The 15,999-nt window shown below is 45.2% G+C and overlaps 1 protein-coding gene across 13 annotated transcripts in view; it reads right to left on the reverse strand.

The window, feature by feature from the left end:
* Positions 1–2,825: 2,825 nt before the first annotated feature.
* COL26A1 (collagen type XXVI alpha 1 chain) overlaps positions 2,826–15,999 on the reverse strand; it is a 194,873-nt gene continuing 181,699 nt past the window's right edge. For 10 of the 13 annotated variants that reach the window (XM_054209273.1, XM_054209272.1, XM_054209269.1 and 7 more), the window contains 4 exons: positions 14,018–14,062; positions 12,563–12,607; positions 11,436–11,520; positions 2,827–8,040 (listed from right to left, as the gene is read on the reverse strand). In XM_054209273.1, coding sequence (XP_054065248.1) covers positions 7,868–8,040; positions 11,436–11,520; positions 12,563–12,607; positions 14,018–14,062 — 348 coding nt within the window. In that variant the 3' untranslated portion in view covers positions 2,827–7,867. Of the gene's footprint in view, positions 8,041–11,435; positions 11,521–12,562; positions 12,608–14,017; positions 14,063–15,999 lie in introns of all 13 variants that reach the window. The other 3 variants (XM_054209263.1, XM_054209264.1, XM_054209267.1) reach the window with 3 other exon arrangements.

The raw sequence follows: 15,999 nt of genomic DNA on the forward strand, positions 1-15,999 counted from the left end.
CCATCCCTGGTGCATTTGTACAGATGGCGTATAGCGCCGAGCTGTGCTGTGCGCAATACAGGCAGGGTCAGGAATGGGCATCGGCGACTTTGCAATCACCGACTCTGCCAGTTTGATTATCTAGTCTGGCTCTGCTGAATTAATTCTTCTTTGAGTTGGAATATATACATGCATACACACACACACACTTACTTAGAAGGAGAATGTCCTCTCTTAATTTGAAAAATGTCTAGTAGCAAAAACTCTACCACATTCTTTGGCAAATTGTTACAATGGTTAATTATCATCGTCTTTAGAAGAGTGCCCTATTGTTTTTTATTTGCCGGGTAGTGGCTAATACACTTTTTCCTTGCTAGGCTGCAAAAGCTGTGTGCTATCCCATTTGTCAGGCGGATTTTTTTTTTTTTTTTTTTTTAAAAAGGGGGGGATTGGGTTTGGCTAAGGGTGCTTGATCCTGTCCTAAGGGGTGGGGGCCCTCTGGCACAGCTGTTTCTCTCTGCCTCTCTCATAGAGTCTGAGAGATAACTTAAGCTGCGCCTGATCAGCTACCAGTCGCTCTTTGAAGCCAAGCAAATTATTTGCTGAAGTCTGGAGTAGTCAAATATTTTCCAATCTGTCTTTGAACCAACTTGTCACAGGTTTTTGTGAACTGTAGACACACTGTTCTAAAAGAGGTAGCAAAGATAAATAGGATAATGTAATTTCCCCATTTACTTTTCCTTTGTAATACGTACAGAGTTGTAGCTGCCTTTCTGGCCATAGTGTTGCTTGGGAAGGTTAGGAATAGTTTGTTCCCGTATCAGGATTGCTGTTTCCCTGTCCCCGGCGTTGTCTGTGCGGATGGGTTACAGACGCTGCTTCAGGCTGCGTTGGGCGGGGGTACTCCTGGTGGCCCTGCCCCGGTTGTGTACAACAGGCTGAGACGTGGAGAGCAGTATTGTCGGAGCCATTCTTACTGTGGTGTTAATGGTTGACTGTCTTTAAAAAAGCTGTGTAACAACTTGCTGCTCTGCTGAGCGTGTGGTTAATGAAGAGTTAACACAGTGTGTTTAAAGAGTAACTGTGTTTTGTCTCTGTGTGTGTGTGTATATATATATATATATTATTTTTTTAATCAGCTCCTGCTAGAAGTTCAATCTGTTCAACTCTACCATTGATTTTTCTTGTGCTGCGTTAAGCGTTAGGAAAAGCGCCGTTTCCCCTTGCTCTGATTACAATCAGTGGCCATAATGGCCCAGAGACCAACATGGGCCTGATGCTAATTTGGTGCTTGGCAGGCCAGCGCAGCCACAAACGTCCTGAGAAATTAATTTAGCCTTTTATCCAGCAACTCCCAATCTGTACAGTAGTGATTAACAGAACTGCCTTCCCTCGGAGGACTTTTTGCAAGGATAAATATATCAGTTGGAGGTGTTAGGACACAAGAACCAAGATAAATACACCCTGAGAGACCAGGAGAAGTGCTGCATGGGAATGTTTGGCATCAAGTAACCTTGAGTATGTCCTCATCAGTGATGCAAAAAGCTGTATGAAGCAGAGGCCTTGACACTGCGGACGTTTCCCGGTGTTTACAAGACTTAGACTTTGCTACACTATTGGTATCTGCGTATCTGCAGTGCAATCTGAGCAGTAGGGGAAAAAAATTGGCTGTGATTTACATATCTCTTGTTTTTGTTAGCATATAAAAAAACAAGTTCAGAAACTAGAACTGTCATGTTGCTGACAGACACAGCCCAGGTCCTCTCCTACAGCTGAGGCTCACGCAGAGCAAAGCCGCCCTTTGCAAACAGACAGGTAGTTGCATCTAAATCTAGTAGTTGTTCCCATAGTAGGAAGGTTTGAAAGAAAAAAAGTCCCTAACCACATCCTCTGCTACCAGTTTGAATTGACACATGAGGTGACGAGTCAGGGGGTCTACATAAACCCAGAGGCAAATTCAGAGAAAGCGCAAGTGGGCAAACGCAGCCACTTCTGGAGGAGGCAGATGCCCAGGAGGTGGCAGGGGATGGCGGGGAGGGGGGGGCCTGGGCAGCTGTTGCTGTCTAAGATTAGCCAACTTGACTGCCTTGAACTGTAAGGAAACTTAGGAGGAAGTGAGGCAAGTTGCAAATAACAACAGATTTGTCCTATAGCTTGCTACTTAGGAGAAGAGCCCGACCCCCCCTGGCTGCCCCCTCCTTTCAGGGAGCTGCAGAGAGCGGGAAGGTCTCCCCTCAGCCCCCTTTTCTCCAGGCTGAACACTCCCAGCGCCCTCAGCCGCTCCTCACCAGACTCGTGCTCTAAATTTACACTCTTAAGCACTGCAGAATTCTCTCTCTGGCTTGTTCCCCATCACACCAGTGGCCACAGCCAGCCCGTCCTCAGCTGCGGGGAAGCGGCCATCCCTTCAGCTGCTGCCCTAAAACTCCTGCGGGAACAGGAGGGCTGCTCCTGCGGGAAGAGGCTGCCACATCCACGTAGTACCTCGCTCTGCAATGCAAAGCAAGATGCTCAAAGTTGCCATTGCTTGAAGGCTTACCTAGGCTGCTTTAGGAATTAAATGGCTCACTGTGGAGGCAGGATATGCCGCTGTATTTGGTTAGTGTGGCTGGGAATGCAGAGGTGACTCAGTGTGTCCTAGAGACACATCTCAAACCTCTGAGGTGGCAGTCGTGCCTGCTGGAGCACTCTAGCAATATCTGCAGAAGAGTCAGTCCCATCATGGCCAAGGACCAAGGAAACTGTCAAATTTGACTTGAGTTAAGGGAAGCCCTTTTTGCCCCCCCACGCCACGGAAGAGGACCAGAAGCAGGGTCTTTTTGCACAATCTTGTTTTTTAAGAGACCTGCAAACATATAGGCAGAGAAAGCTGGGACAGCAGGAAAGAGAGTGTGTTGGTCTCACTTCAGGATGCAGTCTGCTTGAACTTGCTCTGAACTTTGTCAATACAGGAGACCTGACATCACATTCATTTACAGTATGTTTATTTCTCAGTGCATTACATGAAAGGTCTTTGGTATTTGTGGGTTCTTGAATACTGTTCCCACTCTGCTCTGTAAGAAAATGCTGAATACAAAACATTCCATATACAGTAACAAAACCCATAGCAAATAAAGAGAAATAGATATTTTGAACAATAACATAGCAATATGAAAACAGCTAAGTAACCATGCAAGAGGTGGAACAAACAGGTTGTGTTTACAACAAACATTAGAGCCTGCCATAAATGAGTTCATCGTGTCAGATGAGATTTATTCTTGCTCTAAGTTAAGAAATTACACGATTGCAAGATACTGCGTATGGCTGCCTTATAAAAGACCAAATGGTTGTAAAGCTTATTACAATGAGAGAAGCCGGGACCATTTGCACACATACAAAACACACTGATATAAATAAAAAAAAATACTGTGTAAAATAACTAGCGAAGAAGTTGACATTTCCTTTTATGGACGGGAATGTGCTTTGTGGACAATTATAGCACCTTTGAATTGCTCGGTTTCAATGCAATCACAGAAACTGTGAGTAGTTTAAACCCCTATACCACCAAAAACCTGAATGGAATGTAATCTCGAATAAGACAGAGGCTGTAAACATGGAGGTGAATGGATTTCCAATAAATTGTATCGAGCGGTAATTCCGGAAGCTGATTGTCTTTCAGAAGCCTTTGTCACAGTGGTCAGGTTCCTACATTAAAATAGTTCGTGGCAGAGACTGGGACTGAACCCCAGTCCCAGAGCCAAACTCTCCGAAAGCTGCTTTGAGCCCTGCGCTCTGCCCCCCTGAAAGCAGCACCAGTCCCTGCCAGCTGGAGAGCAGGATCTGATTATTATGGCCGGTTCCTCTCAAAATTGACAGCAAAATTACTGTGGAGTTTGGCGGGAGCAGGTGAGGGCTCTTCTCTGTAGTTTATTCCTATTTCCCTGGGTTGCTACCAATTCTTTACAGCAAGCGCACATCCGATACTCTGGAGAGAAGCGTTCTCCACCTCCCGGGAGCACCGGCTTGCTGGTCAGCGTCAGGGTGCACGAATTGCAAAGATTTTTGGTTGTGCAAGGTGCTGCTGCTGCTTCTGGTTAGCTCAAGGCAAGGAAAACGCGTTACCACTACCAGAACCGATCCAAGTCAAAAACACATTGGAACTCAAAGAAACATTAACAATTTCAAAAAAGTCTTAGGACAAAAAAGGAAAAGAACACACTATGGTATTGCACAGTATGCATGTAAGATAAAGCACTAAACATTTCAATTAAAATATATTTCTAAATGAGCGCGCATTCCAAATAAATCCACTCTCTAAGTTACATAGACATGGCAAGATGCGTTATGTGCCCTGGCTAAAATGAAGCTTAGTATCCTGCCTAAGATGGAAAATGCGGTTGGAGTGGTTCGCTTAGTCATGAGGATCATTAATGTCAGCGTGTGAGGCTGTGCTCACCTTTAAAACGTAATTAAACTGGGACTGCACAACAGTGTGGTCCAACCCTTGTGCAAGCAGAGAGGAATGGAACCCCAGCTGAGAGAGAAAGTCATTTGGTATGATCCTACTGTCACCCAGATTAAAGATACAGTACCGCATAAAAGAGAGATGTAGCTAAATAAAGCAAGAAGTGTGGGGAGAAAAGAATTACATAGCTCATACAGAAATCTGGAAAAGTCAATAATTAAAACCGTTGCAACCCAAACCTAACCAGTCTTTTGACAATTGACTTGGCAGGATTTATTGCAAACAATTTCCATTAAATTTCCTTTCATCTTGCCAGTAATGTCTTTTAAATAATTTTAAATCCAAAATCTTAGTCAATACAAATGCCTTGAAGAGAGTACTCATCAGCTAATGCAATAGCTTTGAACTCAGGCAGACAAACTTGGAGGAAGAAAAATTTCTCTTTTAATTCAGTGTGAAGGCTCCAGAACGTCAGGGAAGTGAAAACAGCCCTTTTGTACTCCCTCTTCTCCAAATTCAACCCTGTAGCTACAGGCCCAGTGAAATAAAATTTTGCCATTTCCCTTTTTAAAGATTGCTGTGGTTTAGTTTAGTTCCCAAAACTGCCATGAGGAAACTTTGTTAATGTGGCGAGCAACTACAGGTAGCACCAGCCTGCCCAGCGCACCCGTTCGGACTGAACTGTGATTTCTCCTCAGTCTCCAGGGCCTGATTTCCAGCACCCCCTGGTTGGCACACGGCGCTCTCTCCTGGAAGCCACCAGCTATGTCTTGTAATGTCCATGTCATCGAAACCAAAACGGTCCCTATTACAAAGAGGTAATCAAGTACTTCTCAATTCCTACATAGTAATCAGCCTGTAAATGGGAAAACACCTTTTTTGTGTGTGTTTAATTCTTCAATGGAAAGATTATTCCAAGAATATGTCAGAACAGCGGGACATGGGCTGCTGTACGGCACTTTGGTCATTCACTGGATATTGAAAAGCTGAGCTGTTTGTATTTGTGGCAGGTTTTAGGCCGAGAGCTGGTTGCCAGCCTTCTTTAAGACACTGATTTAATTCAGCATGTTTTATGCACATAATGTCATTATAGTTAGCACTGGATTAAAATTTAGTGCTGGGTTTGAAACTAAGATGCATTCATGAGGTTTTATTTCATTCTCCCCAAAGGATTCTGAATACAGGATGACTGTTTGAGGTCAGTAACCTTATTGACTCGGGCAGTTTTACCTGTTTCCTTGTCTTCTGACCGTATCACGCTCCAGCTGTAATTCGGAGCACGGGCAGGCAAAGGAATGCTGGAGCCTGAAGCATCAGCTCTCGCCAACACTCTGTGTTTGCTTCAAACGTTGGAGTCTTGGGGGAAGAGAGCACCCAATTGTACCTCGCCTTCAACTCCCCAAACTTTTGTAACACTTTGGGCTTGTTTCTTTGAAATGTTCAAAGGAAAACTTGAGCATACGGAAGTACAACCTGAACTCCGTGGGTTGGCTGCTGAATGTGCTCCCCCCCGGCAGTAGCCAAGCCGTGCGGGGATTCAAAAGCAGGGCAAGTCAATGCGTTTACTGCAGCCTCCAAGCCAGCTTAAACCAAGGCGGTTTGGTATGTAGCTGTGCAGCAGTAAAAAGCTTCTGTAGGAGGACAAGTTTCTGGTGCTTGCTCCACATCAACTTACGCCAGTTCACCTGTTTTGAGACGGATGGTTGGATTTCTGAAGAACAGGGCCAAATAAAACATATGGTGAATTCAGTCATCCTGAAGTAGCCCGTAGCCTGTTCATTTCTGAAAATAGAATGTTCTTCAGAGGAAAGATTTGGATGTTCTGTTGTCTCTGTAGGTCTACAATGTTTACCGTGTATATGGAAAGTTAATTTAATGTGTGGCTAATGTTGGGCTGGCAGAGCTCCTTCATTTTTAGCATCATCTCCAGTGTACCACGTGCCTTAGGAAGATCACTTTGTGTGACAAGGGTTGCTGAATACTTGGACCACACAGTTATTGGTCTTTGTAACAGCTTTTGGCAGAAATATTGTAGCAGTACAGTTTGCCTTTTTCAGCTAGCTGTATCTTGCGCTCGGAACCAGATAGAATGTGACCAGTTTACCTGACTTACGCCATAAAATGCCAAACACAAACTCAATTTGCTCACTTTTGTCCAGGGCTGAATTTGAAAACTGTCAGAACAAGGGGGAGGAGGGAAGGGGAATTAAAAAAAAAAGGTACCATTGGTTCTGTTGATTAGTCTCACCCTTTCTAACACAAATCACTGTCTACGTGAATGGCATCAACTTGTCTGATTTGGTTTGCGCAGCAGGTGTAGTGATTCATCTGTCACTGAAGGGCAGGTTCAACGTCTTAACCCTGGAGCTGGGACTTCCCCCAAAATAAGAAGTTATTGCAAAAAGTAAAATGACTTTGTATTTAACTCCCAGTGCAAGATAAGCTCTTGACAAGGCTCTTAATTCCTTAGGCTCTGATTTGCCACTGCAGATTCAAATGGCAAGGATTTGCTCACAAGAAAAAAACGAAACAGCGCAAAAACATTTTTCCTTATTGATGTAGCATTAAGAAACTATTGCAAAATATTGTTTTCTGTGAATGGTTATTGCTACCACTTAAATTAATTCTCTCTGGATGTATGCACAAGCTGAACACAATATGGGAAAATTCTCATAGAATTCCATCGTACGACTGCTCTGTATTTTCACAGAAACAGTCTAATCTCATTGAAGATAGATGGAAAGCCAATGTTGCCATGAACATTTGCATCAAAAGTCCTTGCTTAGCCAACCACGAATAGAAATAATGCCACTCGCATGCAGTTAGCAACACGAAAAGCCAAGATTTTGATGCTAAAGTCCAAAGAGTAACCTGAACTTTCAGAGCAACAGTTCTAAATATTCTTTGAATTTTCCAGTTTGTTCTTTGCGTAGAAGAAACCCTTGCAGGTCATGCTTTAACGGCTGCGGAAGTGGTATCTTCAGCTGGAAGCCAGCACGACACCACCACATGAAACAAAGGCAGATGCCACCAACTATACCAATGGACAAGGCTAAGGCTTGGCTTTGAGGCTGGATGGGATTGATTGTCTCAGCCAGTTAAGCAGCGCTTCAACTGAGTAACTTTCAAGGGCAGTGAGGAAACAAGGGGAGGATTAAACTCTTGAGACACGGTCAGGAGGTGTCACTTCTGTAGACAGCTTCTGAGGATACCTGCCATCTGGTATTCCAAAGGCAAAACAACAAAATCAAGAAGAATGTTGATAAGACCCTCTCTGAGCTATGGATAAGACATTCCCTGCAATAAGGGCGTAGCATTGGCCAGGTAAGGAAACCCAGGTGCCTACACTGCAGCCTCCTACCCACTTCATTGGCACTCTGCAATTAAGCACTGGGATACTGTATCTTTAACTGGTGAACAGGCACAGGGAACATACAGATGCTCCTACTTCATCCGATTGCTTCTCCTTTTGGCTTCACTGTCATCCAGCAGTGAAGAGAGGATCTGGTAGGCCTGCGGCTGCTGGGGTCCACCACGTTTGATCTTGATGCTGGTTCGCAGAGGGGAGCCGGGGATCACGTCTTGTCCAGAGCCTGGCTCAATGGAAGATAAAGAGTCTGTAAGGAGAGAAAGTCACGGGAGAGCGCTATTTAAAAGGGGAGGCTAAGGAAAGAGTAAATGGGCCCTTCTGAATGATACCTCTTCTGGAAGAATTGTCATCCCTCCTGTTGTCTTTCCATCCAAGCAATTGTGGAGCTACGTTTGCTGCCGTCACGCTACTCCAATATTAGGTCTTTCCCCTCCGCTCTGTCTAAACTCTTTGGGGTAAGTACTCTTACTGCACGTGGCCCAGCGGGTCCTGTTCCCATTTGTAATTCCATTTATAAAGTGCTGTTTTTTATTGATTATAAATTTGCTCGGGCTATAGCTGCTATTCAGCATTGCCTACAGATTCCTGTTATCGAAGGATGAGGCCAAGTGGTCACTGGGAAGTGATGCTCCTGGGGATTTAAGTACCATTTCACTCCTTGTAAAGGAGGACATTTTGAGGCACTGAAAAGATTGAACAAAAGGATTGATCCACCCTAGGCTACAGCCAAATTAGCAATAAAGCTGGGAATAAATATTAGCTGTCTGTTCTCCCAGCATGCCTTGGTAACACACACCTCCTCTTCCCACAGTGTCCTGCCCCAAGAAGCTAAATATACATTTAAGTACGGCCACTCTTCTATTTTCCCAGCAGTCAGCAACAGATGCTGATAACTTGATGCTGCCTCATCATTTTTAGTGCCCGAGTTTCTTCCTCCTTTTGCCGTCAGAGATGGATGTTTGCTTGTTTCCCTGCCAAGAGCCCGACCTCACAGGCCAGAGACCCAGCCTTGGTTTGATCCCAGGAGGCAGCATTTCTGGTTGAAGCGAGCGTTTGGCTGCCGGAGGATTTGTGCTGCGTTCACTGGAAGTAAACGCTGCCAAACAATTTGGGCTTTCGTGTGTTCTGCTGGGCTGCGCTCTACAGTTTGCCAGGCCAGATAATCTCAAACTGCCCTCCCAGCACAGAGAAGAGGTTTGTTTGCTGGTATGTTTTGCCGTGTTGCTTGGGTGGCTGTGGTTTTGGAAACCACACTGATTGTGAAGTTTCTTCGGAAAATGAGAGCATGCGATTGGCATTTCTGCGTGGGTCTTTAAACTGGGCTGAGCTGGGCTGCCCAGGAACCTGTGGTCAAATCCTTAACACCTCCGATGGGAACACGACCAGATAGTTGGCGCTGGGTGATTTAAACCTGTGTGGTGCCTTTCAGTGCAGGGAGGTCTGTGCTCAGGGAGATTCTGTTTTTGTTATTTTATGTCTTTTTCTGGTTTGTGTTTGTTGTTTTTTTTAACCATATACACATACAGGGATGAACATAATTGCACAAGGAAAAAATGCCTTACTTTCCAAGTTCTCTTTTTAAACAGTATTTTTGTAGGGCCTAAAATATGTCTTGAGTTAAAGAATGCAACTATCTCAAAAGCACAGAGTAAAAATATAATTATCTCTAGTTATTGGATATAAAAGGAATTATTTAAAGTCATACAATACAGGTGTTTAAATATGGCCTTAACTACACTGTACAGTTTAAGAACATCCATTTTGCCGATGCAGTTCCACTGGTATAGAAGTGTACATGGGTAAAAATAACTCGTCTCCATCCCCAATAACAGAAAATACATTTATGTCAGTAAAGACGGTTTCCAAAGTGACTGTTTCAAAATGACAGGAGTGCATGCCTTGTTGCTGCTGTATTGCCAGACAGACAATGTAGAAAATGGGTAAACTAGGCAGTTCTGCAGGGGCAAAGTTGTGTGAATTCCTCCAGTCCAAGCCCCAGTGTCTATACAAGCTTCCTGAAGAGATGATTTTTTGCTTTACACCAGTAATAAATGAAGGTACAAAGTAAAAGACAATGGAGGGCCAGGCCCTGGGTCCCGTAAATACACTGCACTGTGCTTATGGACTGGGGAACCCAGTTCTCTCTCTTACCCGGAGAACCCAGCAGCTAGGCACGGACGGCTGCCTGGGTAATCTACTGGGCATCCTCCTGGTACCTCCGCCATCTCAAAGCAAAGAAGCATAAAACCATCTTGTCCTGCCCTTGGTCTATCAAATCCAATGAAAATATGAAGCAAACTAGGATTAATGCAGACGTAAGGTCAGGGTGACTGTGGTTAAATCATGGGTTCATGATTCATGATTTCCCAAAAAGCTTGAGCTGTTGCTGCCTATTGCTTCTGGAAATGGTAGGTTGGGCCTCTAAAAGACACAAGGCCAGTGAAGGATGGAGAGTGGGGCAGACACCCAAGCCACTTCAGCCATACAGCCTGGCACCGCGCACTGACACTGCCTGGGCTTTGAAGTGCCCAACGGCATTTTCATTTTAGCAGTGTGCTGGCTCCAGAAGGGGACTGTGGGCTCTGGGAGCGTGCTGCCTTACTGCCCGGTAATAGATACACTTAAAATCAGTTGCTTAGGAACTGCTGGACATTTTAGCTATTTAGCATTTTCATAGGGTAAATCAATATCTAGAGGCCACTTCGCAATAAAAGTGGATGTCAATCTGAAGGAAGGTGTGAGCAGCTTGATTTACAAGGGAGGCCAGGAATGAGGTTCCACGTGTCAAGGAAAATATAAGAAGGAAAAGTGCTACGGAACTTGGTCAATGCCAAGGAACAGGCTTGTTTCTCACAGGCTGATAGTAGATCCAAACAACGTTTTGCCTCTACTGTGTTTCTGAAAGGGGCAAAATTGGGACAGCCACTTTTTGGAGGCTGTGAGAAAATTGATCCTCAAGTAGCCCAAAGGGAGAATTCTGATCTGGGACAATTGCACAAGCCCATACTCTGATTAAGGGAAGAAAACACTCATTAAGGGATGATGCCACGCACTGTACCAGTGATGACAAATAGCCTCAACAGAATCTTAAAGTCTATCTGAACAATGAACACGTGAAACTTTCTTTAAAACAGATCGCGAAATAGGTTTTATGTAAGTTAGAATCACAAGCTGTTTAGGAATGAGTGGTTTTCCGGGTAACACGTAGCACTGTTTGGGCTGTCTCTGTAAAATACAGTGCTACACAAGGCATGGGCCTCGTGGTGCTAAAGTCCCTTGGGAGACACTATTAACAGGATTAAATGATCTGGCCTAAAGACTTGAACAAGCAGCTCCCTGGGAAGCTGGTAGGTGATCTGTGCCTCATGCTCGTGACTTGGCTTTCTGAATGGTAATAGAAATTATTGTGGGGGTCATTTCACCTGCTACTGTAAAGCCAGAATAACTAGTACAGTGGGTGGAAGCTCTAGGTCCTCAACAGTTCTGAGCATACTTGAAGTCATGTTTGGTACCTAGTTTTGAAAACCTGGCTTTAATAGATACTAGACAGAGTTTAGGAGACTGGGAGGATGTTTAACCATCAAGCAGCTGCCTGAACAGAGCCCCCAGCTGTCTAGAAAAGAAAACCTTAGCAACGCTTACCATGAATTCCTATCATGTGCTCAAGAATTAATACCCTCTCAGCTAAAATCTTCAGAGCTTCTCGAAGTTGTTGAACGCCTTCCCCCTGCAAGAAGGAAAAGAGAACTAACATTGGTATATGTCACAGAATAGGCTTCTTGTTCAGGGTGTTGCCTCCATAATGCCAAACTATGCAGTGTGAACATTTGGAATAGAAAAGATGTAAAAGGGGAGATAAGCTGTAAGGGTTAAGTAGGAACGCAGGAGAAATTCCTATTTAAGGAAGAGCTGCTCAGTTACACCCCATCTTTGCAGAGCTTCTGACCCAAAGCCAAGCCTTCCAGTTTGGCTCCTGCTTCTGCAGTGGGCCAAACCCAGGGTGTATATTCCTGTCAAACCTTTGTAATGTGCAGCTTACATTAACAACTATGCTGAACTACCTGGAGAACAGGTTTTGCTCTCATCTGACATATACTCTGAACACCAGTGAGTTACCTGGGCTTTCTCTTTGTTGGTACACCAGGAAACTGGGACGTGCGACTAGCACCATCTTGTTGCTCCCTTACAAGCTGGAACGGTGGCATGCAAGCCCATCCTGATGGGCTTCACCCTGCCTCCCACAGAGCTCCTAGCTGGGCCATATCCTGCCTGAAGACTGTCCACATATTTTCACGTACACTGAAGCTGTAGTTTGTTGCCCCCGTTGCCTTAGATATGGGCTCGAAGGGACAGATAGATGTTGGGAAGTATTTTAGGGCGGGAGAGCAGAGATGTAAGAACTTCAGCTCTCTCTCTCTGCACATGCAGTTTGAGCTTTTCCGAGTCTCTCCCTGAGCGTATGGGAGGGACAGCGGGGGAGTAATTCTCTACCTTGTAGCAGCATTGTGTGGCAGAACAACCACTGGGGACTGAGGTTTTGAGAGAGCAAGGCGAGAAGGGCAGCTGACAATGTGGCCAAGGAAACCTCAAGGACCAGGATTTCTAGCATGTATTGAGTTGAAACCCAGGGTTCACATCAGCTCTTGCTCTGCGCTTTTAACTGCGCACAGGACCCTTGCCCTCCACAAACCATCCTGCCAAAGGGAATATTGTTGAAGCACAGTAAAAAGAAAAAAAGGAAAGGAAAACCAGTAGAAATGCATGCTCACATCAGCGCCTTTATCACCATCCTCACCCTTCTTTCCTGGTTCGCCCTAAAACAGACAAGAAACAGAAATTTGTTCTCATGTGACTGAGGACCCTGCCCAGGCTCACCTGCATCCCTTCCCTCCAAAGGAACAAATTAAAGGCAGAAGCATTTCACCAGCAGAAAACAAACTGACTCTCTGGCACGTCACGCCAAGGGCCAAAGTGCTCTGTCCTGGCTCCCACCAGCCTCCCGAGAGGTCATCACCATTGGTAACACTGACGAACTTGGCCAGGAGTGACCAAGGTGCAGGAGGGGCTGGCTGCCATGGCCTGGGCCCGCAACGAGACTCCATATATACATCTCATGAAGCTCTCAAAGCGCAATGCTTTAGACTAAAACACCAAGATAAAAATACCGCTCCCCTCCCCCAGACATGCACGTGTTCATCTTTGATTTAGAATATAAAAATCCTCCCTTCTGCTTTCATTAATTAGTCACATCACTTTCTGCCTCTGAAGATGCTCATTAAGCTTTTCTTGAACAAAGATCCCTATGTGCTGTGAACATTGATCTGATGCTGCTCCCCTAACCAGGAAGTTCATGCATTTCCCAAAGAACGGATGACGTGGAGAGATTAAACCACAAGCTAAACATAAATCAAGGCTAACAAACTGGTGAATAAAATAGAGTGGAAATGCCTGGGCTCCTCAAACTTGTTGGACATCCCTGAGATACCCGCAAAGCAGGGTGGGTATGGGAGGAAGGACTGAAGAAAAGGTTATGTGAATCGTACAAAATGATGAGGTAGAATTAAGGAAGAGAGTAGAGAAACCTCCCAGAGGACCTAGGACCTCTCTGGATGGTGCCTGACAAAAAAACTCAACTTGCTCCACTAGCTCACTTTCAGCAACCTGCATCTCCACCAGTTTATTTGCACCCTGGCCATATGTGCCAGTGGAGACAGCTCCTGTGTGCATCTCTTCAGGTAGTGCCATGAAATGTGGAGACATCTCATAATCTCGTTAGAGGGTTTCCAGCTCAGCTCAGCAGAGCAAGGCACAAGAGGGAGTTGAGAGCAGCTGATGTACTTTGGGTTGGTTAACAGTGCCCGCCTTTGGGCTCTGGTAGAGCCAGGAACCTCACGAGGCAGGGAGGGGGCTTCTGTCCGCCAAGGTTTGGCTAGAGGGGATCTGCAAGCAAAACACAACTCCTCTGTTGGTGTGATACCTTCCTGATCACCGCATTTCATCACTGTGCCTAACGTGCAGGAAGACTGTGCTTCATTTCATTTGCAGGGGAATACGTTAAGGTGAGGTTGCCTACTGAACAAACGTCTAAGCTGGAGACAGTTGGCCTAAGCATTGCACCTGAGAGAGCTGGTTGAACCAGCTGCGGCCCAGCTAGGTGGTATTGATGGTGCCAGGCAAGCACCAAGCCCATCTGTCTTGCACACACCCGCAAGTACATCACTTACAGGAAATCCCTTAATGCCCCTCTCTCCAGTCAGACCTGCTTGCCCCTGTTGGAAATAAAGTTAAGTGTCATTAGGAGATATTTTTCCATTTGACAAGAACATAGTGTAATTTTTACTAGTGGAATTAAGATGGCTTAATGAAAAACCTTACACTTGGGATAATACGAAAAAAATTCCTCTCCCTTGACATTATCACTTAGAGACAGCAAAAGGGGGTCATGGTTTTCTGTCAAGTATCAGCTCCAAATCCCATCACACTTTGGAGAAATTTGGTTCGATATAGAGCTACTCAGCTCAGTACCCTCTCAGTAAGACGATTAGCAATTTTTTGAACTTTACAGCCGTCAGTTACGTTATACCAGGAAGGAATTTGGCTGGAGATTTGTTTCTTACAAAGATACTGCATTCTTCTCTCTAGTAAAACTGATGGGCTGCTGCTGACCCAGACAGCAAACAGGGCCCAGGACTCCCACAGAGCACTGGTTTCATCTGCCTCCTGCTCCACACACACGTCCCTGCGTCAACCCCAACAGCTACTGAGCAAAACACACATACGGTATTTTGGTTGGTTTGTTTCTTTTCCCTGCTGTGTTAATTTTCACATTGTTCTTAGTGTTTGGGTTTTTTTTAAACATTTTGAAATGGTACATGTTGGTTTGGGGCAGAATGAGATGCCATCAAACTGAGCATCTTTTTTCCCCCGTCTCTTCCGCAGTGTTGGTTCCCTACCCTGGAGCAGGCTGGGGCAGGGCAGAATCCCTGACCAGGAGAACAGTTAAGGATTATTTAATGACAAGGCAGGAGCTTGGGAAGAGGAGGCAAAATTTAAAAGCACCTTTAGAAATCCATTGATGAAACAGGCACATATTTAACCTGGCTCTTCTCCCCTAGACATCCACTGAAACAAACCCATCCTTTTTTCCCCCCAAAAGCTACGTAGCTGGCGGCAGCTTTTTGTAGTATTTGCCAGAAAGGGAGCGCTGTTTTGGTTTTGTTTCCATCAAACTGTGGCCTTGTATAAAACCAACGGGCCTTGGGCATCTACAAACACGTTACGGCGGAGAGCTACGCAGAGCACGGTGGGCAGCTGGCCGGCACCAGGCAAGGGCCTGTATTGACGCGAAGAGCACTGGGAGGAAGGCCCAATCTGTCAGGTGCTCAGAGCACCTTCAAAGGGAACCACTTGGATTCTGCACTGGAGGGAGGGAGGAAGGCCTGTGAAAAAGCACAGGCAAGCGGCAAATCACAGAGAGGAGGCATAACAACGCACTCAAAATACGTAAACAGCCTGTTCTCTGTGTCCAGGGGGAACAGGAAAGGATGTTATCAGCTTAAAGGGGATCAAAGGATATTTAGGCTGGATGTTAGAAATATCTTTTATCCCAGGCCCTCACTAGCTGTCCCTCTGAAGACTGCCTGGAGACGATGTGGTGTATCCCTCGCTGGCACTGCCTAAGAATAAGATGAAGAGAGGCTGATCGTGAGCAGCACGCGTATAAATGTGCCATCCGGGGATGCGCTCAGACTGCTTCAGGTCTCTTCTACATCTGTTCTCTCAGAGATTAAGCAGAAAGAATGTATAATAACATTTTCTTGAATCTCAATCGATATTGTAAACCCTCCTCTGCTTTTCTTTGCAGCTGCACAGCTCCTCCGCTCCGTGTAAAGCTAGCTCTAATTTATATCCACCAAACCCAAAATTGCAGCATGTTGTTGTCAAAACCAGCACTCAAATCCCTGCTCACAAAAGACAAAAAGCACGTAGAACATCCTACAGAAATTCTGCCAGAAAAAGCAATCGGCTTCACTTCCCACGCCAACAAAGGAAGGACAGGAAATACAAACTATTTTTCCTATTTAGCAAGACATTCTGATATTTGAAAATCACATTTGTCCCAAACCTAGAAGGAGCGTTACAGTTCTACATACCTAACAAGGAGGGAACAAAATCAAAGTCTAAAGGATTTGTCTGTACTGAACGG

This window comes from Rissa tridactyla, chromosome 7, assembly GCF_028500815.1.
Source record: "Rissa tridactyla isolate bRisTri1 chromosome 7, bRisTri1.patW.cur.20221130, whole genome shotgun sequence".
In the NCBI taxonomy this organism is placed as follows: domain Eukaryota; kingdom Metazoa; phylum Chordata; class Aves; order Charadriiformes; family Laridae; genus Rissa; species Rissa tridactyla.